The sequence below is a fragment of the Palaemon carinicauda genome, chromosome 5 (genome assembly GCF_036898095.1).
Source record: "Palaemon carinicauda isolate YSFRI2023 chromosome 5, ASM3689809v2, whole genome shotgun sequence".
NCBI classification, from domain to species: Eukaryota; Metazoa; Arthropoda; class Malacostraca; order Decapoda; family Palaemonidae; genus Palaemon; species Palaemon carinicauda.
The window spans coordinates 89760101-89787964 of NC_090729.1; the positions used below are offsets into that span (position 1 = coordinate 89760101).

The following is a 27864-nucleotide window of genomic DNA, read 5'->3' on the forward strand; positions in this document are numbered from 1 at the left end:
TGTTTCTGCATCCGGTATTGCTGCCTGCTTTGATGAATGTGAAAGGTGTCGCGGTTGGGAGGCCTTTGTGCTCAAAGCTATATGTGAGTGTATAGGATGATCTCAGCCATCCCGAAGATGGTTTGGACCTTTTTGGCGGAACTATTCCAAGTGTTGGGTCTTCGGAATCCAGGGGGATCCAATGCTTGGGGTAGGACTCTCGGCTTCTGGCCGGAAGCCCTTCATTACAGATATGGGGAGGATGATTCCATAGTTTCTTGGTCTCAGTCCTAACAGGCGGGTTCAGCTTACACCTGTGCCTCTATATCTGTTTTGATGCTATCCTTCGGGTAGGGTATGGAGTGGACCATCTGGGAAGTATACTCTCACTGTGCCGGTAGTGGAGAGTGTAAATTTCCTTCCCAACATGTGATGCCTTAATGTTCTCAAGCAGGTAAATCAAACTTCAAAAAATCACTCTTCTCTCTTCTTTTTTATGATGGATTCTTGTGAAAATGACCCCACCTCCCCTGGATATGCTGACTCGCCCCCGGCACTGTTGACGACCTCTGGCAATTCATTTAAAGAAAACTCCGTTGACGACCTAGGAACTAAAAAGGACTGTTCTTTAAACATTCTGAAAAAGGGTAATTTGGGCAACACAGGAAAACTGAAAGTCCTGCACGTTACCCAAATCCCTTTAGAAGCCAATTATGATGTGCTACATAAAATATTTGAGTGTTACGGATCAATAAAAGAAATTAGAATGAAACTTCAAGATGATAATTGGGAATCTTGGTTATCATTTAATTGTCATGAGGAAGCATTTAATGCAAGCTGTAACATTGTTGATATTAAAGTAGGTAATATGAGTGTTAAGGGTGCTCTTTGTGATGGGGCACCTAAAGATCTGGATGTCTACAGACCAGCAGACTGGGCTGATAAAGATATAGAGGCAGATATACCATCCCAAAGAAAGCCAAAACCACCAATGTGGCTTCTTGCTCAATCTGTGGGAGGTACGGAAAATTATTTCAAGATATGCAAATTTCTTCAGAGGAAGGTAGGTACGATCGCACCTGGAGATATATCTCGATTCGGGAAGAAAAGTTTCTTGATAAAGGCCAAGTCATACACACAGTCTGTTATACTGTCTAATTTGAAGACAGTAAATGATGATATAAAATTGGACATCAAACCCCATCCAAACTTTAGCTATGGAAGGGGAGTGGTTTTTAATAGGGATCTGTATGAATTTACTGAAGAGGAGATATTGGCCATGTGTCCCCTATCAGTGTGGAAAGTACATAAAGTACCTGGAACATCAATGATTGTTCTTACTTTCCAGGATGCTGGTGTACCTTTCCACATAGACATAGAAAACGAAAGGATCAGAATTCAACCTTTTAAGCAGAAGCCACTGCAATGTTATAATTGCTTTAAATTTGGACATCCTTCCAAAGTTTGCAATAATGAAAAAATTTGTAATACTTGCTCCAAAATTTACCATGGGGATTGTACACTTGAGGCAAGATGCTTAAACTGCAACTCTAATCATAAATCTAATGATAGGAGCTGCCAGTTTTATAAGTTAGAAGAGGCTGCCCTCAATAAATCAATTATTGAACATGTAAGCGTGGGGCATGCCAAGAGATTATTAAATAAATCTAATACTTATGCAAAAACATTAAAAACAGGAGAAAAAGTTCCTCGGGAATCATCTCACCCACCTACTACTGTAGGTAGTTCTCGAAAAAGGAATTCACAATCTATTGATAAAGTGCTGCATAAGACAAGAACATCTCCTCCTAAAGATTTATCATTGAGTATCAACCAAAAGACATTGCCCACCACTATCAAACCTTTGTCCCCCATTACAAAGGATAGTACTAACCTCTCCCAGGCCATATCCTTGCCTGATTTAATGGAGATTCCACCTGACACCAAGTTATCAGGTGTACCTGTAGTGGGGAAGGTACAAAAACCTGGTAACTTGCAACCTATTAATCGTAAAAGAGAGAGACCTCCATCTCTCTCACCCCCTTCCATAAGAAATACTAGAATTATGACATCAAATAAATATGATGTTTTGTCTGTTGATGTTGGCGATCAACCAGAAGACAATTTAAATAAATCAGAAATTCAAGTTGAGGTCCACCATCCCCCTCAACAAATATATAAAAAAGATACAAAGAAAAACTCCAACGTAAAACCCAACATAACAAGACCATCTCTGAAGAAACCTACAAGTAATAATGTTAGATTAAAAACTGCTAATGGGAAGACCTCACCCAAGACGTCTTCCAGAAATAATCCATAGTTTTCTCCTCCATTTTGCAATGGAACTGTCAGGGTTTGAGGGCGAAATATGAAGAACTTAAGCTCCTAATTCATGAGCATTCCCCCATAATAGTATGTCTACAGGAAAGTATGCTTGATTCTAACACTCCTAGTCCTCGAGAGTATGTTAGCTATAGAACACCATATAATCAACAAGCAGGGAGCCATGGCGGAAGTCTCATGTACATTCGTCGAGATGTTCCCCAAATACCCATGTCTATACGTACAACCCTGCAGGCAGTTGTTGTACAAATTGATATAGGGAGAAAATATACAATATGCTCTCTGTACTTACCTCCAAATGATGATATTTTATATGATGATTTAGCAGAAGTTATTCAACAACTCCCTCAACCTTTTCTCTTACTGGGAGATATGAATGGTAGACATCCTTTATGGGGTGATGTTTTGGCCAACACAAGGGGCAATATTATCTCATCAATTGTGGAGAATGAGGATGTGGGGCTCCTTAATACAGGAGAGCCCACGCACTTCCATGTTCAGACAGGTACTTTGTCATGCATTGACCTTTCAATTGCAAGCTCTAACTGCCTTCTTGATTTTGATTGGAGAACATTAGATGATTGGCATACTAGTGATCATGCACCAATCATTATAAACACCAACAAGGGTCCACCTTTGCAAAGATCGCCACGTTGGAATCTAGACAAGGCAGACTGGGTTAAATTTTCTGAGCTAAGTGAAATCGAAGGGAGAGCAGAACAGTTTGAAAGTATTGATGATGCTATAGACCTGCTGAATGGAACTCTTCATACAGCAGGAGTCAATTCAATTCCCAAAACAACAGGGTTATTCAAACGACGACCAGTCCCGTGGTGGTCTTCAGAACTAACTGCACTCCACAGAGCCACAAGAAGATCTCTAACACGATTGCGTAGACTCCGAACTGATGAGAATTTAATTATGTACAAGAAATGTAGAGCACAGTTCCGTCGTGCCATGAAAGAAGCAAGGCGCCAGTCATGGATGTCCTTTGTTTCCTCCATTAACAGTAGAACACCACCATCTTCTGTGTGGAGGAAAGTAAAAAAGATAGCTGGCAAATTCACCCCCAACCCACCACCAGTGTTGAAGGTGAATGGCCAGTATGTAACTGAAGCAAATGAAGTTAGCAATGCCTTGGCTAATCATTTTTCAAATGTATCCAGCAAGTGTGAAGGAGCCCCTGGTCACCAGTATAGGAGCACTGAAAAAAATAAAATTTTGAATTTTGCAACAAGAAGGGAAGAGTCGTATAATTCTCCTTTCACTGAAAGAGAATTTGATTCCGCACTTGCTCATTGCAACGATACAGCCCCTGGACCCGATGGAATTCCATATGCAATGATTAAACATGTACATTTTAATACAAAGCTATTTATTTTAAGCATTATTAATAGAATATGGCATGATCATAGTTACCCAAGTGTTTGGGAACTAGCCATTATTTTAGCCTTTTTAAAACCCAGTAAAGACAAGTTTTTAGCAGCAAACTATCGTCCTATTGCATTGACATCTTGTTTATGTAAAATTATGGAGAAGATGGTCAATGCAAGGCTGATATGGTACCTTGAAAAGAAAGGTATTTTATCACCGATTCAATGTGGATTCCGAAAAATGCACTCAACGACTGATGTGTTGATACGACTTGAGTCTTCTATTTGTGAAGCCTTTGCTTCCAAACAGCACCATGTTACAGTATTTTTTGACCTTGAAAAGGCATATGATACCACATGGAGATATGGTATTCTTAAAACCATTCATGAATTGGGATTGAGAGGAGAGCTGCCACTATTTATTCAGGCATTTCTTTCACGTAGAGTTTTTCAAGTGAGAGTGGGAGAAACTCTATCAGAGAGTAAGTGCCAGGAAGAAGGAGTTCTTCAGGGTAGTGTGCTGAGTGTAACCCTTTTTGCACTAGCAATTAATGGGATATCCTCAGCCATTCCCCAGGATGTTCTCTCAACATTATTTGTGGATGATCTCTCAATATCATTTGCTGGCACTAGAATGGCAATGGTTGAGAGAAAAATCCAACTCTCTATTGATAAAATTATCCAGTGGGCTGATATGAATGGATTCAAGTTCTCGACAAGTAAAACTACCATTGTCCATTTTTGTCGTATGCGGGGAGTACATCCAGACCCGGATATATACATTAAAGGTCAACGGATACCATGTGTATCGGAAACCAAATTTTTAGGTTTGATATTTGACTGTAAACTTACATGGGTTTCTCACCTAAAAGCGCTAAAAGCTAAATGTGTTGAAGCTCTGAATATCTTAAAAGTATTATCCCATACATCATGGGGGGCAGACCGCAATACTATTTTAAAATTATACAAGGCCTTGATTTTTTCCAAAATTAGTTATGGTTGTGAGGTATATTCTTCAGCCACCCCAAGCCGGTTAAAAATATTAGACTCGATACATCATGCAGGTATTAGATTGTCTACTGGAGCTTTTAAAACCTCGCCTATCCCAAGTCTCCTTGTTGATGCTGGAGAGTTACCTCTAGACCTTTACCGAATGTCTTCCATTCTTCGGTATTGGTTTAGATTGCAAAGACTCCCTAACTCTCTAGCCTTTCAGACTGCAAGCCTTGTAAGACAAGCATCATACTTTGAGTTGCACCCAAAATCCCCTCAACCTTATGGCTTTCGGGTGAAACGATTATTAGATAGTCTGGATATAATTAGAAATAAGATACTTCCATTCAAGATATCATCAACGCCTCCATGGAAGTTACCAGAGATATCTTTTTGTATATATTTTATCGGAGATAAGAAGAATATGTCAGACATAGAAGCCAGGTCTCTTTTTAATGAACATGTTAAAGAACATAGAGGATCAACTTTTATCTATACTGATGGCTCCAAATCTGATGCTGGCGTTGGATTTGGAGTACATAGTAATGGTTTTAATTGTAGAGGTGCACTTCCTCTGACCGCTTCCATATTTACTGCCGAACTGTATGGCATATTAACTGCTATTGAGAAAATAGCGTTGGAGAAGGAGGGTAATTTTACAATTTTTAGTGATGCAAGGAGTGTCCTTCAAGCTATGGAAGCTTTTAATTCTAATAACCCTCTAGTTTTAAAGATTTTAGAATGGCCTTTCCTTATTGGACGGAGAGGTATAACAGTTCAATTTTGTTGGGTTCCAGCACATGTAGGTGTGTCCGGGAATGAGAAGGCAGATTCACTGGCTAAGGAGGCTGCATCAGAGTTGCTGCCAAGAAGATATCCCATTCCCTGTAATGATTTCTTACCTGACATCAAGAAATTGGTTTGCAATAAATGGCAACAGCAATGGGATAGTCAAGATGGCAATAAAATGAGGGAAGTAACAAATGACATATCTCCTTGGAGGTATAATATGATGCCCCGAAAATGGGAGACATCTCTTTGTCGTCTCCGTATTGGTCACACTCGGTTGACACATGAGTTTCTGTTGAAGGGCCAACAGCAACCGTATTGTGACAACTGTTTAGTACCTCTAACAGTAAGGCATTTGTTGACCGAATGCCCCAATTATGACATCTTGCGGAATAGATATTTGTTTGAGGCTCGAGGTGAGGGTGGCAGGTTCATCCTTGCCAAGATTCTTGGAAATGATGTGTCCTACCATGCAAGTGGCATTTTTAGATTTCTTTCAGAAGCAGGTCTTCTGAAAAATATTTAACTTTTATGACATTCAATTTTTATGATTTTAATTGAATACTCTTTAATTTTTTATTTTATTTCATTTTTTACTTTTGTATATATAAATTAAATGTTACCGGCGTCAATGACCTTAGATGTCAGGATGCCTGAAAACTTTAAATCATTCATTCCTGTGCGTTCACTACCCTTCCTTGTGCTTCCCAAGTGTATCCTTTTGATTCCCTGCGTTCCTGTGTCTTGTGGTTGTGCGCTATGGAGCAAATCCGCCGTTGTCCTGGGCCTAGAGCCGGAAAATCGTGTGGAGCGTTCCTCTCCAAACCTGAAGTGGATCCTCACTCCCTTTGCTCTTCCTGTAGGGGCAAGATGTGCTCTCCTTCAGATACGTGCTTTGAGTGTGTTGGTTGGAGTGAGATTCAGTGGGTGCAATACAGCACGAAGAAAAAGAAGTCGTCAAAACGTTTGCCCAGAAAATCTAGCGTCTCTTCGCCGCTACTGTCACCCAGTGGACGGTCCGACGGGGCTTCTGTCTCTCCTTCCCCTACCCAGAGTAGGGGACGAGGTAAGTCCGTTGCGGGGAAAGAGCCGGGGGTTCTTCCCCAGGAGTCTGGTGTGTGTGAAGTGGGAGTTGCGGGGCCTTCTCGGGCTAGTGGGGAGCCTGGTAGTGCTGTGTCAGGGGGTTCTGGAGACTCGGCCCTTGTGCTTGGGGGGCACGTTTCCTCCGATGACCCCTTATGGTGTAGCAATGTTGTTCCTGTTTCTTCGCCCCCTTCGTGGGCCTGTGTTTCAGGTTCTTCGGCAGGCGACGACACCCAGGGTAAGTTAGACTCCACAGTAAGTGATTCCTTTGGGTGGAAGCTCCCTAAAACGCCAGGTAGGTCCCCTATGCGGATGGAAGAGGGCCTGGATACCTGGTTCCCTAGTGTTGGGGGCCAACCCTCGTTCCCAGCTCCTCTGACGTCGGTTCCAGAAACCTTCCTGCAACCCTCTACCTCGGGTACGCAACGAGTCGCGAAGCCCTCCGCGGCTCCCGCTTCTGCCCGCCGTGCGGGTGGTACGGTGTCGTCGGGCTCTTTGGATGGTGGGGAGTCATTCTCTTCAGAAGAAAAAGCCAGGAGGAGACATCGGCGCCGGAGGGAGCGGTCCAGGAGCAGGCGTTCCCGCTCAAGATCCCGTTCGAGGGTCAGCAGGAGACGGTCCCGCTCTCCACGGAGGAAACACAGGAGGAGTAGGTCCCCTGATGGTGATTGGGTATTCGTTCCCCGTAAGTCAGAGTTACAGTGTTCCCCAGACCGGCGATCCAGGGATTTCTCGCCACGGAGACCTTCCTCCAGACGAAGGTATGATCCTCGCAGGGAGAAATGCGAGAAGGCCTCTGCAGGCAGGCGTAAGACCGTGAAGCTTCCGGTTCACCCCGCCCAGCGGGGGGAACCGTGCTTCGTTACGGGCAGCCTGGCCGAATCAGCCCAGCTGGTGCGGCCCTCGGACTTTTAAGGAACGGTTCCCGCCGTCGGGTCAGCCCACAGGATCCGCGTCCTCGTCCCCCAGAGAGCATGATCGGACAGTAGTCCTCGCCGGCTCGGCGATGCCAGTCCTAACCCCCGTACCTGGTACGAAGGTCTCCGCCGGGGAAGACCAGTACCTCCGCAGGGGAGTGCCTGTTGTGCCAGAACCAAGGCGCCCGGTGGGAGTGCCCGGTGACCTGGCTCCCCGGGATCAGGTCGAGGGTTCGGCCGACGGTAGGGAAGGTTCCCCGACCGAGGACTCGGCCTATCGAAGAGTTATAAGCCTGATCAGGAGGCATCACAGAATTGAAGAGCCAGTTGCTACCGATGAGGATTACTGGAGGTCCAGCCTTACCCGGTTGATGCAAGCACCTGTCCAACAAAAATCCTCCCTGGCACTTCCTGTGGCCCGAGATCTCGTCCTGGGCCGAGAGCACGTCGATAGAGTGGTAGCAGGCAATGCCGAAGCTCCCAAGACGCAGAGCTCTTCGAAGTTGCTCCAAGGGCTCAAAACACAGAGCAGGGTCTATGTGCCAGAGGGACAACGACCGGGAGCCTGCAAAGTGGAACCTGCTCTCGACATTCTGGGACAGGGTGCCTCGGAGGACAGAGCCTCTTCAGCCCCGATTTGTTTTTCACAATCGGAGGCTGCGATGATGGAGGAAATGTCTAAGGACCTAGTTCACGTCTCCTCTTGGTTGGACTGGTGGGCTTCCACACTAGTATGTGTGCAAGCAACATATGACCTGACAGACCCAGAACAGCAAAGCCTCCTGAGGGAGCTTATCATCTCCGGGGGCAAGACCCTTAAGTTCCTCACCTACCAGTCCCTCGCCCTGTCAGCGAATTGGGTGCTTCGCAAAAGCTACACCATCCTGGCGAAGCTTTCCCGGAAGGTCCCAGACAGAGAGGCGAGGGCCATGAGGAGCCTCCTGTGTGGGGTGACTCCTCGTTCTCCTTGAAGGAGTTAGAGGAGATCATGGAGAAGGTGGCTAAGAGAAAAGAAGTAAACGCGCCCAGGCCTCCACCGGTGAGGAGGCCCCCCTACAAGAGGTCAGCCTCAGACGGTTCCTCGGCTCTTCAGGCCCCGCCTAGCCTGACGAGGAGAGAAGCCCCTTCTTCCTCGTGGGCCTCAGCACCTCAGCCCCCCGTAGAGGAGCCCCAGCAGCGTCGGCCTCGTTTAGGACAGGTTATTCTGCCTCCAGGAGAGGCCGTTCAGGCCGCTCCTCCAGGAGGTAAACTCCTGTTCAGTACCTAAGGCGAAAATGTTCTATCCAACAGACAAGCTGACGTCTCAGCACTCCAATCCTTTAATCATGCCAAGGCCAATATGAGAATATTCCGTCATGTGACACATGTAGCAGTCCAGGGCCACAAGATAGCTATTGTTCGTACTGTTGATAGTGATGTAGTGGTCCTTGCCATACACTTCTTCTCAAGCCTTGGTTTCTTGGAGCTTTCGGTGTGTTTTGGGAGTGGCAAAAAAAGTCTTTGACATCCCCATCCATGACATCTGTACTCGCCTTGGACCTTCCAGATTTCTTGCGTTGCCCCTTTTCCATGCAATAACAGGGTGTGACACGACATCACAGTTCCTTGGATGTGGCATAAAAAAATTGTTTGGACTTCTTGGCAAAAAACTCCATGACTTGCAGAAACACTGATGGCATTAACCAATAATTCAAACCTCCTCAGCCCCGATTCTCTTCACTTGCAGAATCTGGAACGATTTTTGATCGTGTATAGCAAGGGATGTGGACTGACGAGGATCAATGAAGCTAGACATCGTCTATTCACGAGTGGTAGAAAAACCCTGGAGAACATTCCACCCACACAAGCAGCTTTGTTTGAACATCTCAAGCGGGCTCTACTTAAGCAAGCTTCTACTGGAAACAGGCAACCACAGTTCACTAGACTATTCCCAGCTTCACCGCATGGGGTTGGCAAAAAGAAAACACTGGTATTTGGTTCTGGACAACACTTGAAGATGCCAGTAAGGCATGTTCCATCTGCACTGTGGCTGCGAACACACTTGTACAGGAAACTGTAAATGTAGCAGAGCTGGAGTCCGGTGCACTGGGCTGTGCAAATGTGAAGCCAGTTGTATCAATAATGATTATACTTAGACAAATACCTTCTACATTGACAGTCCACTGAGAACATACTCATAAAATTTCTTCATTGGTGAACATGTTAAGAAAAAAACCACCACTAAATGTATATACAATAAATGTCCATATTAAAATACATATTCTAGTCCAAAAATTTCATTTTCAAACTTTAGATTGGCAAAAGTACATGTTCTATGTGAAATTTGAGCTCAGATTTAGATTCCTTGAGGTCAAAAACCCATATGTGCTTTTACTTTGCCTGGGTTGTAAAGTTATGGCAAAATAAAATATTGTGTCGCGGCCATATTGAGTTTTGCCAATATGGCGACCCCAGTGAATATCGTCTTTGGCGCCCTCAAGAAATTTGCTCTGTATGACATAATCTACATGTGTGCCAAATTTCATGCTTGTAGACAAATCTGAACGAAGGTCCCCTTAAGGGCCTGAACTAAATTTACAATCAATATCTTTGTTTACCTTGCGTAGCCTACGTAGATGGGTGCGGATCATCAGCGCCAATAACTGAAGTGTCTGTTGTTGTTGTTGTTGTTCGATGCGCATTTTAATAAACTGGTCAAGAGTTCGTTGAACATTGTTCTTTTTTATTTTCAAGGTATTACGTGATAGGAAGCTAATTCATATCAACATTACTTTGTTAACCATATGAGAGCATACTCGTGATACTGTCGTGGCTGAAAATAGCTGACACAAAATAAAAATAAAGATTAGGTAATTGCTCTTGTTAAAATACATCTCGTATGATAATAAAAAAGTACAAATTTTATTAAACGAAGTTCAGATAACATTGAAAACCAGATTTATTATAGACATCTTTCTGTACATACACGTTATGCTGTCTGCTAAAGCTACAGATCAGCTGACAAAACCGAGTGCCGTTTTAATTTCTGTCTACGACCGAACATAGATTTAAGCAAAGTTAAAGTTTATATTATGTGTAATATTTACCTGACACCTAAAGAAACAAAGATTTCTGTTAAATCTTCTGTAGAGAGTGTGTGTGTGTGTGTTTTCATATGATAACTGATGATGGTATCTATAAATGAAATGTATGAAAACTATAATATTCTATAACAAATTGGTATAGATAGAGAGAGAGAGAGAGAGAGATTTTCATATGATAGTTGATAATAACAGCTATAAATGAAATGTGAAAACTATATTCTATAACAAATGGTGCTGATGTAATTTATATTGAAGGAGATAGAAAATTATTCTTTGTTATTTGCAATAGTCTTGAGATCAGCTGATCACAACCATAAAAATGGGATTTTGACGAAGGAAAAATCTATTTCTTGGCAAGGAAACTGTGTTGCCCAGTGAAATGCTTCTTAAAGCACCATTTCAAAGGTATAAATACTGCTAAATATACCAGAGAAAAAAGTTGCATGGAATGCTAGGAATATATCCAGCTCACTCAGCCCTAAAGGGTGTCGGTATTAAAACTGGGGCGAGTGATACCACTACCAGAGATCTCTTTCCAATTAGACTTCTCCCTCCTCAAAATCCCCCGTTACTATGAGGTGTCGTTTACTACAGCTACTGCCCCCCTCACCACCACCACTACCTATCCTTCTCCCATCAATCCTATTAGCACCCCAAGCTTGGGCCAGCCTAGGGTGAGGAAAAAGGAGGGAGGGTTCACTGGGCGATACAGGTTCCTCGCCCAGAAATAGATTTTTCCTTCGTCAAAATTCCTTTTCTGGGCTCAACCTGTGTCGCTCCGTGAAATAGTAACAGAGAATTGGTCCCATAAGCTTGGAAATACACAAAAAGTTAATGAACTGAATTAAAAATAAAGTAATTCAATTAAGCGTGTTTTACTAAAATCCTTAATATACCAATCTCTTAATTACACCCCAAATCAAGGTCAATGTTAAGTTAGGGGGGAAAGGGAAGGCAGGTGCTGCCCTGCTCCTTATTAGGAGACAAGACACTAGAGAGAAAATATATATGAAGATAGGACCCTGTTATAATGGTTGTGTTAAGTCTGGAGGAACCACTATATCTTTAATCTTGGTCATGTGGTACAGATTCTGGCTTGGTTCTTTTAATAAAATACAGAATCTATTGTCTGATTCCTTTCAGGGAAATGGTTCCTCCATCCTTTCTAATAAACAAAGGTCCTGAAGGTCTATTTAAATAGTTTTCCAGAGTGATAACTGGGCACAGAGATAGATCCTGTGGAAGTGGGACAATCTTCCACGGGGACCATCTATTCTGTGGACCCTCATTCTTTTCTAAGAATTTTCCATCTAGAGAGAATAAAATTCCACCAGAAGAAAGAAATTGGGTTCTCTAGATAATGCTGAGAGTTCAGATATTCTGGCTCCTGAGGCTAAACTTATAAAAAATAACGTCTTCCTAAGAAGCGCTATATAAGTGCATGAGTCAGAATCAGAGTTAGAATCTAGATCAAGGACATCATCTAAAACCCATGAAACTGCGTGAGGGCGAGTTACTGGTTTTAGTCTAGTACAGGCTCACGGAACAGACGAAAAATACGAATCTGTAAGATTAAAATTGAACCCGATCTGAAATATTTTCTTTAAAGCAGATTTAACCATAGTAATAGTATTATTGGCTAGACCTCTTTCCAAGAAAGTTCTGGAAAAGGTAACTGCCAGATTCGTAGTCAGCGTCCGAACCTCTGAGTCTTCTAGAAATTGGCTAACTTCCTTACATCACAATCATTTTCCGAAGGGTAGAATCTCTTATACCTGACACTAGGGACAATGTGTTAAAAGGGTCAATCTCAGCATCTCTTTGTGCTGCAAATCTCAGATAGTCCATAAAGTGAAGGCACTGAATCCATGAGGAAGCAGACACACTGTGATATAGTACCATCCGTGCTAACTTGGTTCGGGAATCCGCCGAGGTCGGCGTCCTAGTTCCACCAAAATAGGAAACCAGTTACATTGGCTAATTGAGGGCTACGAGGGCAATCCGACCTTTGAAAGCCCTGAGCATGTCCAGGACTTTCAATAGCATGGTTAAAGGTGGAATCAGGTAAATCCTCCGTCAGTTGTTCCAATCTATGGACATGCCGTTTGCGACATAGGCCAGAGGGTCCAGGATAGGGGCCACATGACATTGTGGCTTGTGGTTGGATTCTGTGGCAAATAGGTCTACAGTGGAACCTCTACATCCGATCGTATCTACATCCGAATTTTCCAACATCCGAAGTAAAATTCGAGCAAATTTTTGACTCTACACCCGAATTTTATTTCGACGCACGAAGTAGCAATTTTCGTCGTACCGGTTGTATCCGAATTTTTCGACACGCGAAGTACAATTCGAACACGTTCCGACTCTACACCCGAATGTTTTTTTCGACACCCGAATGTTTTTTTCGACACCCGAAGTAAACAATACTCGTACGCGTAGTCGGTGCTCATAGCGCCTGAAGTGTTTTTTATTTCCGCCGATAGAAGGCAGCTCATCGACCTCGGAGGGACGCTCAGTTAGCGCGGCTTGGGTCAGTCCTCTGTTCTCGTCGGCTTCGTGCGGTTGTGCTCTTTGCGTTGTGATATTAACTGTGAATTAATCCTGATTTTTTACGTGCATCCATTAACGATAATTTACGTAAATCATGGGTCCAAAAAGGCTTAGTTTTGGCAGTGGTAGTGGTAGTGGTGAGAAAAGGAAGAAGGAAATGCTTTCTATAGAAATTAAGCAGGAAATTATTGAAAAACATGAGCGTGGCATCCGCGTGAGTGAACTTGCTAAACAGTATGGCCGTAATATGTCGACGATCTCGACAATCCTTAAACAGAAGGAAGCTATTAAAGCAGTGAAACCTTCTAAGGGGATCACTATAATTTCCAAACGCCGTACCCCTATCATAGAAGAGATGGAACGACTTCTACTAGTGTGGATTAAGGATAGAGAGATCGTTGGCGACACAATCACCGAAACCGTTATCTGCGAGAAGGCGCACGCCATCTTTACGGACTTGAAGGAGGAGAGCTCTGTGGGTGATGCTGGGGAGAGTTCAACCGAGCCTTCCTCAGATGATTTCAAGGCATCTCGTGGCTGGTTCGAGAAATTTAAGAAACGGTCCGGGATTCATTCAGTTGTTCGCCACGGAGAGGCTGCTAGTGCGGACACAAAGGCTGCAACTGACTTTGTTAAGAAATTCGAAAATATCGTAAAGGAAGAAGGCTACGTAGAGCAGCAGGTGTTCAATTGTGATGAAACCGGGCTGTTTTGGAAGAAGATGCCGAGTCGAACCTACATCACTGCTGAAGAGAAGAAATTGCCTGGGCATAAGCCAATGAAGGATCGGTTGACTCTTGCTCTATGTGCCAACGCTAGCGGGGACTTTAAAGTCAAGCCCTTGCTTGTTTACCATTCGGAGAACCCTAGGGCCTTTAAAGCACACAACGTCGATAAGGATCAGCTTCATGTTTTCTGGCGATCCAACTCGAAGGCCTGGGTCACTAGGCAATTCTTTGTGCAATGGGTAAACCAAGTTTTCGGTCCTTCTGTGAAGAAGTATCTTCATGAGCAGAAATTGCCTTTAAAGTGCCTGCTATGCCTTGACAATGCACCCGCTCACCCCCCCGGACTTGAAGATGATATCTTCGATGAATTCAAGTTCATAAAGGTGCTGTATCTTCCACCAAATACCACCTCTATCCTCCAGCCCATGGACCAGCAAGTCATCTCTAATTTTAAGAAGCTGTACACCAAGCACTTATTCAAGCAGTGCTTTAATGTCACGCAAAGCACCAACTTAACTTTGCGTAAATTTTGGAGGGGCCACTTCAATATCGTGCACTGCTTAAAGATCATTGATCAGGCTTGGGTGGGATTAACTCGACGGACCCTCAATTCTGCATGGAAGAAGCTGTGGCCTGATGCAGTTTCTCCCCGAGATTTCGAGGGTTTTGACCCCGAACCTGATCCCGTGGTCGGTGCAGCGGGTCTGGAGGTCGACGCAGATGACGTTACGGAACTCGTCGCCGAACATCACGACGAACTGACGACGGATGAGCTCAAGGAACTCCATGCTATGTCGGAGCACATGAGTGATTACGAGGAAGAGAGCGAGGAGGTAGAACATGTGTTAGGTTCAGCGCAAATAAAAGAGGTGTTAGGAAAATATCAAGACGTGGTCGACTTCATCGACAAATACCATCCAAAGAAATTGCAGGTTTGTCGTGTAGTTTCTCAATTCGATGATGTTTGCCTAACGCACTTTCGAAACATTCTGAAAAGCCGTATGAAGCAATTATCTATCGATGCTTTCTTTTAAAAAAACTGCGAAGCGAACTCGCGATGAAGAGGATGTAAGTGAACCGAAGAAAACGGCAAAGAGTGAAGAGGAAGAAAGTGAAACACAGAAAACGGAAAAGAGTGAAGCAAAAGAAATTCAGTCAATTTTAAATGTAAGTGATAGTGATTAAAATTACGTAATCATCAAAAAGAAAAAAAGAAAATGTAAAAAAAAATATAAAATATAAAAAAAAAAAAAAATAAGCTAAGTTATGTTAAAGTTCACTTAGTGTAAGTTAGAATAAGTTACGGTAGTGTTACGTTTATCGTAGTTAACCTCTCTACCTCCTCGCCGTCCGTCCGTCTCCTCTCTCCTCTCTGCGTAGCGAAGACGAACAACACCTGCGCTGGAGTTTCTAAGGTAAAGTGACGCTAAAAACCCGTTTCTTATTTATCATTTTTTGCAAATTCTTCTTATTTACTTGTCTATTCTTCTTATTTACATGTCTATTATCTAATTTAGTGTTCATTATTCTCATGGGAAAGTTATGTGTAGTAGTTTATTAAGAAGTTATCATAGGTTTTTGGGCTCAACCACGGATTAATCCTATTTCAATGTATTCTTATGGGAAAATTCGTTTCGACATCCGATCAATTTCTACATCCGAAGTTGGTTCTGGAACGGATTAAATTCGTATGTAGAGGTTCCATTGTACTTGGAGACCCGGAACCTGTTGGCAGGTCCAGTTAAGGGGACCGTCCGCCATGTCCGCCATTTTTTTTTTCTAATCCAAATTACACCATTTCTATATATGTTTTAGACATTATAATACCTTCATCATATAAAAATTTCAAGTCATTTGATCAAAAACTTTTGGATTTATTAGCAAAAATCATGATTTAAAATAAAAATATAGGTACATTTTTCCCCACTACTATATTACCAATTTTGAAACTTATACCATAAAAACTACTCTATCAACCGAACAATTCTGTCAGATAGAATTTTTATTTTCCTTTCTTTATTTTTTAATGAATTTTTATTTTTTTTTCTCGTCTAGACGGAAAATAATCGTGAAAAATAATATAAAAAGAAAATCAAAATTTTGTCTGACAGAATTGTGGGATTCTTATTCTTTTCAATGATATCTTTCCCTCTAATATCGAACAAAAAATAAGTGAGAAAAATGTACTTAAGTGTGAATAAGTATGTTTTTGAGTTATGAGCTCCCAAAGATTTGCAACACATTTTTGCTTCTTTTGAAGAAATCAAGATAGTATTATTATGATAACTTTTATTGTTTATTCTTACATAAATGCACCCTAAACGAGGTATTTGAACCCTCAGTTTACTATTCATATGTTAAAGTTGCCAGCGATCTCTCCTTGTTGCCAGTGTTTTAGTTAGCAGGTTTCAGCTCTGTACTCTTATTCATGTTTTCCTCTTTCTTGGTTCTTTTTTCTTGTTCTCCACTTAATTTTTGTTCTTTCTATCACCTTATGTAACTTTGGCATTGCTATAAAGTTCCAGAAGACGTTGTGAAAGCACAATCTACTTATGAACTTCAAGTAAATAAACACATGCATTATAATTTCTATATGTCTTTGGAAACTTTGCTGATGTTCTCGTAGCTGGTAGTTTTCATATAAAGTTCCCGAGGATGTCATGAAAGCACAATCTACATACGAACTTCAGGAGAGAGAGAGAGAGAGAGAGAGAGAGAGAGAGAGAGAGAGAGAGAGAGAGAGAGAGAGAGAGAGAGATAATTATAGTATTTGTATAAATGGCAGTTTTAGATAATTCAAGAGAGAGAGAGAGAGAGAGAAAACTACGATTCTGTCAAATTCAGTCAGGTAGACGACGCAGTAAGGATGACGTCATCATTTAAAGACCACTATATCTTCATTGTTTGGAAAAATGATTGACTATTTGTTCATTTTATGACCTTAGGTAACATTGGCTTTGCTATAAAGTTTCCGAGGACGTTGTGAAAACAATCTATATACGAACTTCAAGTAAACATACACATGCATTATAACTTTTGAAAGTGTTTGGAAACTCTGGCTTCTGTTTTCTTAGGAGTAGATTTTGTTCAACTACGCTCTACCAATGCCTCCCATTTCTGCCAGACGTACGATAGATTGAAACACAAGAGAAAAATCGCTATAGATATGCAAAAATAACACACAAAGACGATTTTGTCAAACTCAGTCATGCAGACGATACAGTAAGGATGACGTCATCATTTAAAGACCGCTATATCTTCGTTATTTGTGAAAATAATTGGCTGAAACTTCTGGGGAGCATGTACAATATGTTTGTGCATACATAGAAGCAATGAAACAATTTTCGATTTCTGAAAGTTTTGTCAAAACCCCATGGCGGACGGTCCCCTTAAATGACTTTTTTGGATAAGGACCATTCCGACTCCCGCTGAGATGTCCTTGGTAGAACATCCTCGACCACATTTCTTACTCCTGCCAGGTGAACAGCTGACAGGTGGCAAAGGTTGCCTGTTGCCATTAAAAAGATAGCTACCATCAGTTAATTTACGTGACTTGATTTGGAACCTCCCCTGTTAATGCAGTGGACTATCACTTGGCTCTGTAGAATTAGACTAATATGTTGTTTATGTGACGGGGAAAGACTTATTAGAGTCAAGAACATTTCCTTCACTTCTAGGATATTGATGTGTAGTTGTTGGAGTGCTACTGTCCACAACCCCTGGACCTATTCGTATTGGGAATAGCTTCCTTAAATGCTTAGGGAGTCATCTAAATGGACCACCAATGTTGTCGCTGGGAATCGTAAAGTTACTGAGTTTGCTAGGTTTTTGACCTTCGTCCATTGTTGAAGTGTTTTCCCATAGTATTGGTGGAACCCCGAGAAATTTTTTCTCGATATTTCTCGTTCTCTTTGGACCACCAAACTCGATTGATGTCTTCTAGATTGACTCAGTAATGTGTCTGTTACTGAGGGAAACTGGAGTAAACCTAGGATTTTTTCTTGGTTTCTCCGGGTCGTTAGTTTGTCCTTGAGAGATAATCTTGTGTTTCTTACTATCTCTATCCTCTTCCGTGGTGGAATCGACCGCTTTTGTGTGGTCAGGATCCATTAAAGACCTAACCACTGGAACCTCGTAGCTGGAGAAAGACGGGACGTTTTGAAATTTATTTGGAAACCTAAGTATTCCAGAAATTTTATTACTTTGCCCGATGCCTTGTGGCATTCCTTGACGCTGTTGGCCAAGATAAACCAACTGTCTAGGTAGGCCACTAACTGTATTCCTTGAGTCCTCATCTCTTGGGCTACTGTCTCCTCCAACTTAGTGAATAACTTGGTCGCTATGTTGAGTCCGAATGGCATCACCTTGAAGGTGTAAGCCCGTTTGCCTAGCTTGAATCCTAGGAAAGGACGAAAAAGCCTTGCTATCGGAACATGAAAATAAACACCTGTAAGATTTATAGAGGTGGTGACGGCCCCACGAGGACAAAAGGTCCTCACCTGTGAGACGGTCAAACATATGGAACTAGTCGCATTGAATATATGTATTCAAATAAGACAGATCTAGGTTACTCTTCATTTGTCTGAGTTTTTCTTAGGCACTTTGAACAAATGTGCTTGAAATTTTTAAGGATATTACCTCTTTTATTGCTTGCTTCAGAAGATCTGTGTAAAGTGTTAAGTCTGCCGTTGGCATCTGATAAAAACTGGTTGGTGGAGGGGGCTTTTTTCATCCATCTCCACCCCAGAACTTTCATTATGACGTTGTATGCCAATTGCTGAACGCCCAACGGCTCCGAAAGAGGTACAGCCTTCCTCCTACCTGGGGAGTCCTCTATGCAGGAAGGCTCCCCTAGCTCTACTACCTCTCGCATGCGTATTATATCTGTGAAACACTCCCTGTTTTTCGAAGGAAGGCTGATACGCTGGAGATGCAGTAGATGGAGTAGTGGCTATCGGTTGTTGAGGTGGTTGGCTTACCCACACATATTGATTTTGTGGCTGGGTTCTTGAGGTGGAAGGCTGGCTCACCTGTGATACTGGCATTGCCTGTAGCACATCTTGAGCCTGTGGCCTTTGGAAGGACTGAAACTTCCTTGGTCATCTCCTGCCACGTGATTGCTGTCCGGTGGGCTCGAATTTTCTATTTGGAATTAGACCAAACCAGACTCTGAGGCTTTGGTTGACTCCAGTTGCTTCTCCGAGGGCGCTATTTACCATGTCCTCCGGGAAGAAGTCCTCTCCCCAGATAGAAGCCTTAAGTAACCTGTTAGGCTCATGCCTAAAGGAGTACTCAAGTAAGACGAGCTTCCGGCAAGGGCGACGGACCACTGCAAAGTCATATGTATCACACTGTAGTGCGTGAGGCAAAGGCTTTGTCAGGATCTTAAAAAAGTGACTCCTCGAGTAGACTAACAAAGTCATCTCCGTCATCGTGGCCGAGTTGATAGCTCTACCCAGCCTGGTTCTTGCACCGTATTCTATTTTATCCAGAGAGTCTGGAAGTCCAGGGAGGCGTTCACTAAACTGTGTGGTCGCTCAGTCCTAGTACAGTACAATGACTCTGCCGTGAAAGTAGCTGGTGCATCGATCTAGCATTTTTGGCCTTCTGGGAACATCAGGGAAGTTAGTTCTTTGTTCCGTAGTTGCGGTGTGGGCTTGCCTTCCATATCCACCAGTAAGGTAAGGCCTCCTACCTTGGTGGTACATTGTGTCGGGGTTTGCCCGTCCACCTCGAACATAGTGTATGTATTCTTATGAGGGGTTAACTTGGTATTGACACAGTCCCACTCATTTAAAGTAAGGACCCAGTTGGACCGAGCTTGCTCGGCGCTCATTTCAAGGGAAGATGAATTGTAAACCTGGCGGATATCATTTGAAATCTTCTACCGGACGGGGACCACCTCCTGCTATTGTCAACATACCCTCTGAGAACGGGGCATGAAGAGCCAATCGTCACGGGCCGTTCTAAACGATCGCCGGGAGCTTTGACACATCCGGAACCACAAACTACCGTTGTTGTGGTAGTCTGGACCGCAATGGTAGTCTGGACCGCAAGGATTATCTTATCATATTTTCCTGATTTTGCAGTCCCTGGCCCAAACCGTCCATAGACAGCAGACGATCGGCAATTGGACCAAACTGGGACTGGACTACACTACGCAACCACTCCATGAGCTGGCTCGAGAAGGCCACCGGACCGAAATCAAGTTCCGGCGTCTGCCCCTTTGAGCTTCTTGCTCTTGACCCCTGATGTGGAGGATTAGACCCTGCCGAGTCCCTCAGTAGCTTAGAAGCCGATGATGGTCTGGTTGGGAGTGGTTTGGGTAGCCTAAAAGGCTTGCCCTCTTCGGGTAGGGCCGACCTCATACGTTTGACCTTAGAGGCCACTGAGCATGGCACCAGGCATGAGATCGGCAGACCTCATGCCCACACGACTGCTGCAGCACAGCAGTGCATGTTGTCTCCTGACAGCGTACCACCTGTAAGTCAATTTGATACATGGGTATCATACTTGATTTCGCCGGAAAAACCGGTGACAAATATAGTTAAGTTAAATCCACTGTGGATAGCTCATCGGAGTCGTAGTCTTTCTTACCGTTTTACAATAGAGCCCTAATATTCTGTTTTCCTTCTTCCACCATCTCCTGTCATCCAAAGTATTGCCGCACAAAGGTTTGAAACCGGTAGAAATGGCGGCTGGATTAATCTTGGACTAGTCCGCCCTCTCCAGAGAGAAAAATTCCACTATGAAACTTCTCTCAACCTTCCATATCCCCACCGGAGTAGGATATACTTATAGATGAATAAAGGTTGGGACAAGGAGATACAAGGAAACCAGAATTAGAGACACCAATACTCTTGTCGTAATACTTGGTTGGAAGTATGAATTCCCACTGATGTAAATCCGGCCCGTAACAATATAAATTCAAGAACTACAAATCTCCGTCTGTAACTCTCTTCGGAACAATCATACCACAAATATCCTCTAATATAAGAAATTAACCTACGGGATCAGAACAGTATAAAATTTTTTATCTGAATCCGATCAATGAAACATAGTAACTATCTCATGGATACGATTTCAAGTCATCCCGGCTCTCAGGGTGCGGAAGAATATCGAAGATGGGATTCCGGGAATAGAGGGATACGTGGTACGTAGCAAGGTTCACACTCAGTTCGGCTCGACTGGTGGCCATCCATGACTAACCGAGGAGAGAGCGCTATTTGCATCGACTCTTAGATCGTGAGAGCTCTCTCTCTCTCTCTCCCGGCTGTCTCCCTTCCCTCCTTAGTGTATAACTCAAGCCTACTTCCCGAGGTTAGGGTGCAGCGACTAAGAATTCCACCGAGTAAGATAATTTGGTATATGAATATAAAATTACCATGTGCCGGGAACCCCAGCAGAGATCAAACATGATAAAAGTATATATATGTAAAATAAACTAAAGAAATCAAATTCCGCCGTGACACCCAGCAGAAAATAGCGTGCTCAAGCTAAAGGAAATAATACGAAATAGCATTAAAAAAGAAAAAAAAAATGTTATGCCTCTGTCATGAAAAAATAGTCTTTATTATGAGTTCTCAGCATACTGGATACCCACCGGGGTGGGGAGCGTAAGCAAGAAGTGACAGGCAGACTAGAAACAACCATCAAAGTCCGTAGACTCCGGAATGCTTGAAATTAAATGAAGAGCAAGGAAGGGCAAAAATAGATACCATTGTGGCGCCGGAAAACATGCATAAATCCGGTGCAAAAACCTAATGCTACGTAAGCAATGTAGCGCCAGAAGAAATGTGTCGCTAAAAACAAATGCTATGTATTAACTCTTAACCCTTTGGCTGCGTAGTGTTGGGAGGATTTTTGTCCCCGAAAAACGTAATTTGCCAGCAAATTTTGAAGTTTGTAGAAATTAATTTCTAAGTAACCCCTGATATTGGAAACAATGTTTTCCATCTATTCATGACTCTTAAACTCTATATTTTTTTGTTTTTAACACATTTTTTACCATTTTTACCCAAAAAACGCACTTTTTCAAAAAAATTACGAAAATTGCATATCATCACAATTGACATGTAAAATGGGTTGGAATATGTTTTTTATGATGAAAAATAACTAAATTCATGAAATATACTGAAATATGGTTATGATTATGTACTTAAATTTTGATTCAAAACTAGTACAAATTTTGTCATATTTTGGAAAATCACAAAAAGTGTTAATAAAACCAGAAAAGTTATGGAAGTAAAATTTTATTACAAAAAATATGAAAAAATTACAAACAATTGACAAAAAAGACATATTTACTTCTTTTCATCCATACATTTACATGTTTTCTTATAATTCATCACAGTATGAAAAATTTCAAAACAGGGGACAACACAAAGAGGAGGGTTTTGTGGGCACTGTTTACAGAAATATGATGTCTGCTTCCTCTTACATGTCCCCTTTCCTTTTTTGCAACATTGAGATGGCAATATTGAACAAACACTACAATTAGGTTAGGTAGGTACTTCTTATTTTCCACCAAGTCCCTAACAACATTCTTTCTTCTTGGCTTTGTGTTATATCCTTCTAACAATCCTTTTATTACCTCTTGTCTAAACACAACTTGGGTCAATTTCTTTCTATTTTGCAAGTTGTAACTAATTTTGGAATTTACAAGAGCAACTTCAATCACAAAATGCCAGAGTGTCTGATACCACTTTTTGCTACGGTGATTGAAGGTGTAGGTTGAGCAGAATTGATCAAGAAGGTCTACCCCTCCCATATATTTATTGTACTGAGCTTGCAAAGATGGTTTATCTACTTCCCTTACCCCTTTCTTAGATTGTAAAAATAAATCTTCTGTTTCTGAGTCTTCTTCTGCAAGAATATCAGCAATCTCCCGTTGTGATGCACACCTCTTCCTTTTTGAAGCCATTATAGGTGACCCTGAAAGTAAAAAATAAAATTAGCATACCCTAATAAAGAAATTACATTTATAGCTACTAGACATATATATATATATATATATATATATATATATATATTTATATATATATATACTGTATATATATATATATATATATATATATATATATATATATATATATATATATATATATATATATATATATATATATATATATATATATATATACATATACTGTACATATACATATACATATACACACACACATATATATATATATATATATAATATATATATATAGAGAGAGAGAGAGAGAGAGAGAGAGAGAGAGGTGAGTAGTATGTAGCCTACCGGTAGCCTATGATTTGTCTTTACAATTCGCATATTATCACATATTTGAAGACACTATCATATTCTACCATTATAATAAGTCCAGGCCTATACACAAAGCCTATCATAACATAATCGAAGTTGGCCAACTTACAGTAAAATTGGCTTACTAGGCTTGAAAGAGATGCCCTTCATATTACCTCCTATTACACCATATTTTACACTTATTTGATGATTTAGTCAGACTTATTATAGTCTACTTATATTCAAGAACTATTTAGAATAAATAAATTATTACTGAAATAAATAATACATACCTTTAAAACCTGATGTTTGTAAACAACGTGAACATCGTCGCATCAGCTGATAACACCTGTTTTTGTTTACGTTTTGTTTCGTCTTCTGGTCACTAGATGGCAGCACCTACTGGACAGCAAACGTTTTCAGCGTACACTTGAATGTCAAAAGTATCGGCGGCGCTATTCAAAAAGTTTTTTCGCCGCCGTGGGGTAAACTCGCTTTTCGCAGTTAAGGGAGAAATTTTAATTTTCGAGTATACTCGCTTTTCGCAGTCAAAGGGTTAACATAAACTATAATCTCCGTCGCAGCCCCTCTCCCTCACGAACCAACCATCCATATAATTACGTTAACAAATATAGGATGAAGTAAGGTTACGGTACTACTCTCCGAAACACAGAGGAAGACCTGATGCGAAGCACGCAAACAAAAACAACATATAATGGCAGACGTTACAAAATGAAAAACAATAAAATACAATGAAATTCAATAAATAGGCTAAATCGGCATATTGAGAAACTGGAAGAAAAAGGAACACGGCGTAAAAGGAATACAGTGAACCCTCGCTACTTCGCGGTTCGACCATCGCGGATTCACCACTTCGCGGGGTTTTCCCATAACCCATATATATATACATATCGCGGATTTTCCGGAAAATTCGAAAATACCGCGAAATCTGAAGACAACCAAATACGATATTTTGTTACCTGTAATTCCATTAAATCAGTAATATCTGCTCTTACTGATTGTTCATTGCATTACATATGATATATAATTCAGCACAGAAAGAAATAAAACACGAAAAGAGAATGTGATCATACGATAATTCAGTACGTAGTAAAATTAAATCGAATATGAAACGCAAATCAGATGCAGTCATACCATATTAGAATGGTGTGTACTGTAATGGATGTGCTTCTTTTCCATGAATCTTTTGTATGTATACGTACGTAGTACAGTACTGCATCCAATAATATTCTTTGTTGCAAAAATCACAATTCGAATACTGTAAGCGTACGAGAGAGAGAGAGAGAGAGAGAGAGAGAGAGAGGCGTAAAATAGCGTACGTAAATTTTTATTATTGTTGTTGTTGTTAATAAAATTATTATTGTTATTATTAATCATTATTATTATTATTATTACTGTACAGTATTATTATCATTATTTATTATTATTACGGTATTGTACTTAATCTACGTACGTTCAGTGTGCGCGGGACATCTTCTATTAGTAACCAACGCACCATAGTACTGTATAAGACGGGTTGTGATTGGTTCAAGCGCTGATAGATGACGAATCAAAACTCAAGTTTTGTTATCTAGCCTGTGATTGGTGTTTTGCCCGCATCTTCTACCCGCAGCATCAAAGTTCTCGCGGGGCTGCATCGTTCACTTTCTCTTTCCGCGTATTGCTGAGTAGACGTTCTTAACTTTGTGAAGTTTAATCTGTGCTGTGTGCGACTGTTTTAAGTTGAACTTTTTGTTGAACTTTCTGTTACAATGCCTCCCAAGCGTTCTGCTTCTAGTAAGGCTGGTAGTGAGCCTAAACGCCACCGAAGGATGATGACGATAGCTGAGAAGGTTACGCTTCTCGACATGTTAAAAGATGGTAGAAGTTACGCGGCCGCCGGCCGCCATTTTGGCATCAACGAATCCACCATTCGCTACATCAAGAAGGACGAGGCGAACATTAGAAAGACTGCTGCAATCACCTTTAGCAGATCAGCGAAGCGAGTCGTTACAATGCGTAATAAAACGATCGTACGCATGGAAGGTGCTTTAGCTGTGTGGATTGCCGACTGTCGGAAGAAGAATATAGCGTTGGATACGAACACCATCCGAACAAAGGCTTTGAGCTTGTATGAGAATTTTGCGGCAAAGGAACCTCATGACGACGATGGCGACCATGCTGAAGAAGATGATGATGTAGATGATCCTCAACCAGGGACCTCCACTGATTCCCAGCGTCAGAAACAACGTTTTTCCGCCAGCAAAGGATGGTTCGCGAAGTTTCAGAAACGCTTCGCCCTGAAAAGCGTTTCCCTGCATGGGGAGTCTGCTTCCGCTGACACTGCCGCTGCTGAAACTTACGTGAACCAGACTTTCAAGAACATTATCGCTGAAGGTGGATACAAGCCGGAACAAGTGTTTAATATGGATGAAACCGGCTTGTTTTGGAAGAGAATGCCGTCGCGAACTTTCCTGTTCAAAGAGGAAGCCAAAGCCTCTGGCTTTAAGGCATTCAAGGATCGCGTTACCCTCGTGATGTGTGGCAATGCTGCTGGATTTTTGTTAAAGCCGGGGCTTATTTATAAGTCGAAAAATCCTCGCGCTTTGAAAAATAAAAATAAGAATCTCCTTCCCGTGTACTGGATGCATAATCAAAAAGCATGGATTACGAAGATGCTGACCTCCAACTGGTTCCACCAGTGTTTCATCCCGCAAGTCCATGAATATCTCTTAGAGAAGGGCTTGCCATTCAAGATCCTTCTCCTTATGGATAACGCTGGTGGACACGCAACTGACCTGTCGCGTGAGGGCGTTCAGGTTGAGTTCCTGCCACCCAACACCACGTCATTAATTCAACCGATGGACCAGGGGGTTATCAGGGCGTTCAAGGCCCTCTACACGAAGAACACCTTGGCGGACCTCGTTGCGTGTGTGGATGCTGCCCAAGATGACGAGGATGAAGATTTCAACTTGAAGGCGTACTGGCGGCAGTACACCATAGCCACGTGCTTGCAGAATATTCAAAAGGCACTTCAAGAGATGAAACCTGCAACCGTGAATGCGAGCTGGAAGAAGTTGTGGCCCGAGATTGTTTACGACGACAAGGGATTTACTCCGTCGGAAATCCAACACTCTGCAATACGGAAATCTGTGCAGTTGGCTGCCATAATTGGGGGTGACGGGTTTGGCGACATGACGACTGAAGACGTCGACGAGTTGTTGGACTGCCATTCCCAGCCCCTAACTGACGCAGACCTCGAAGACCTGACGAAATCGGCAAGTGAGGAAGAGAGTGAGGGTGCCCAGGAAGAGACCCAAGAAAATGTCGAAGAAACGGGCTTAACATTAGAACGGCTTGCCAAGTTCTGCAACCATATGAAGGAGGCGAAAGAAATGTTACAAGAGTGGGACGAGGATATGGTTCGCTCGATGCAATTCTCAAATAAGGTCGATGACATCATGACTCCCTACAGGATGCTCTTGGATCGAAAAAAGAAGCAGCGGCAACAACTTCCGATCACAATGTTCTTCCAGCCTCGCAAAAAAGAGCCAGTTCCTCCTGCTAGTACGCCTTCGGAAGAAATTGAAGAAGTTGAAGAGGTGTCCCAGGAAAAGGCACCTCCGTCTGAAGAGACGTAAAATACTATCATTGACTGCACAGTAGAACACATCATCAGCTTCATCATCATCATTTCTACTGTGCAGCAAATTCATCGCCATCGTCATTCAAGTTTTTCTTGAACTTCTTTCGTGGTGAGTACAGTAACAATCTTTATTTTTTACTTTAACCTGTTTTATAGTTTAGTAATGTACGTACTGTATGCATTAAGTTAAAGGGAAGGTTTTAAAAGTCTACATGTTGTAACCTATATTTTTTTTGTTTAAAATTTACATTCGTATGTAAAACAATCTCTCTCTCTCTCTCTCTCTCTCTCTCTCTCTCTCTCTCTCTCTCTCTCTCTCTCTCTCTCTCTCTCTCTCTCTTATTGTTTTCCTGCTTTGCTACGTACGTACTGTATAATTTATATTTGTAAGGTAACATATTTTGTAAATGCTTTTACTGTAAATACTGTATGTACTGTATCATTATCTATCACTATCATCATGCGCGTTAAATGCCTTGTTTGTTCTGAGCGTGGTTGTTTACTGAGCGTACACGCCGGCGTTTCAGGCGGCGTCATAAAGAAAAACATTTCATTTGGAAGTCCTAAGAAAAATACGTAAACTAAAACATTGGTAATAAAAAAATCAACATACAGTACTGTACTGTATAATCAATATAATCGATGCAAAAACTAACATATATGTGTACTGTACACTAAATGAGTTTGTTTCTTCATTATGATCAGAGATGAACGTAAACAAAACATTGGTTGCCATTTTTTATCGTGCTTTTTAGGTGTTTAGGAAACACATGATATAAAATCGCCTTTAATATTTGTGCCTGTTTTAGTTTAGGGTGCTGTAGTACATGCATTAAGTGTTCTGTACATTAAAGGGTGGTTTGTTAACAGTACTACGTATAAGGGAAGGTTTTAAAAGTCCGAATATACATGTTAAATAGATAGGTAAATATGCTGTCACTACTTCGCGGATTTTCACCTATCGCGCCCGCGTCTGGAACCTATCTACCGCGATAAACGAGGGTTCACTGTAATAGCAAAACCTTCCAATTTCGGGTTTGCCGACTTGGAGAGGAAACTATACCATTTTAAACAAAAACTAGTTCTCCAAAATCGGGTAAAATACCGAT

The 27864-nt window shown here is 41.9% G+C and overlaps 2 protein-coding genes across 2 annotated transcripts in view; one reads left to right on the forward strand and one right to left on the reverse strand.

Annotated features, from left to right (window-relative positions):
• Positions 1-27864, forward strand: part of LOC137641369 (ubiquitin-conjugating enzyme E2 N) — a 417577-nt gene that overhangs the window by 178751 nt on the left and 210962 nt on the right. The gene's annotated exons all lie outside the window — the stretch shown is intronic.
• On the reverse strand, positions 22078-23642 carry LOC137640490 (uncharacterized). Its single transcript, XM_068373025.1, has 2 exons — positions 23403-23642; positions 22078-22775 (listed from the first exon to the last, which is right to left on the reverse strand). Exons 1-2 carry the CDS (start codon positions 23443-23445, stop codon positions 22189-22191), a joined length of 630 nt encoding a protein of 209 aa, XP_068229126.1. The 5' UTR covers positions 23446-23642; the 3' UTR covers positions 22078-22188.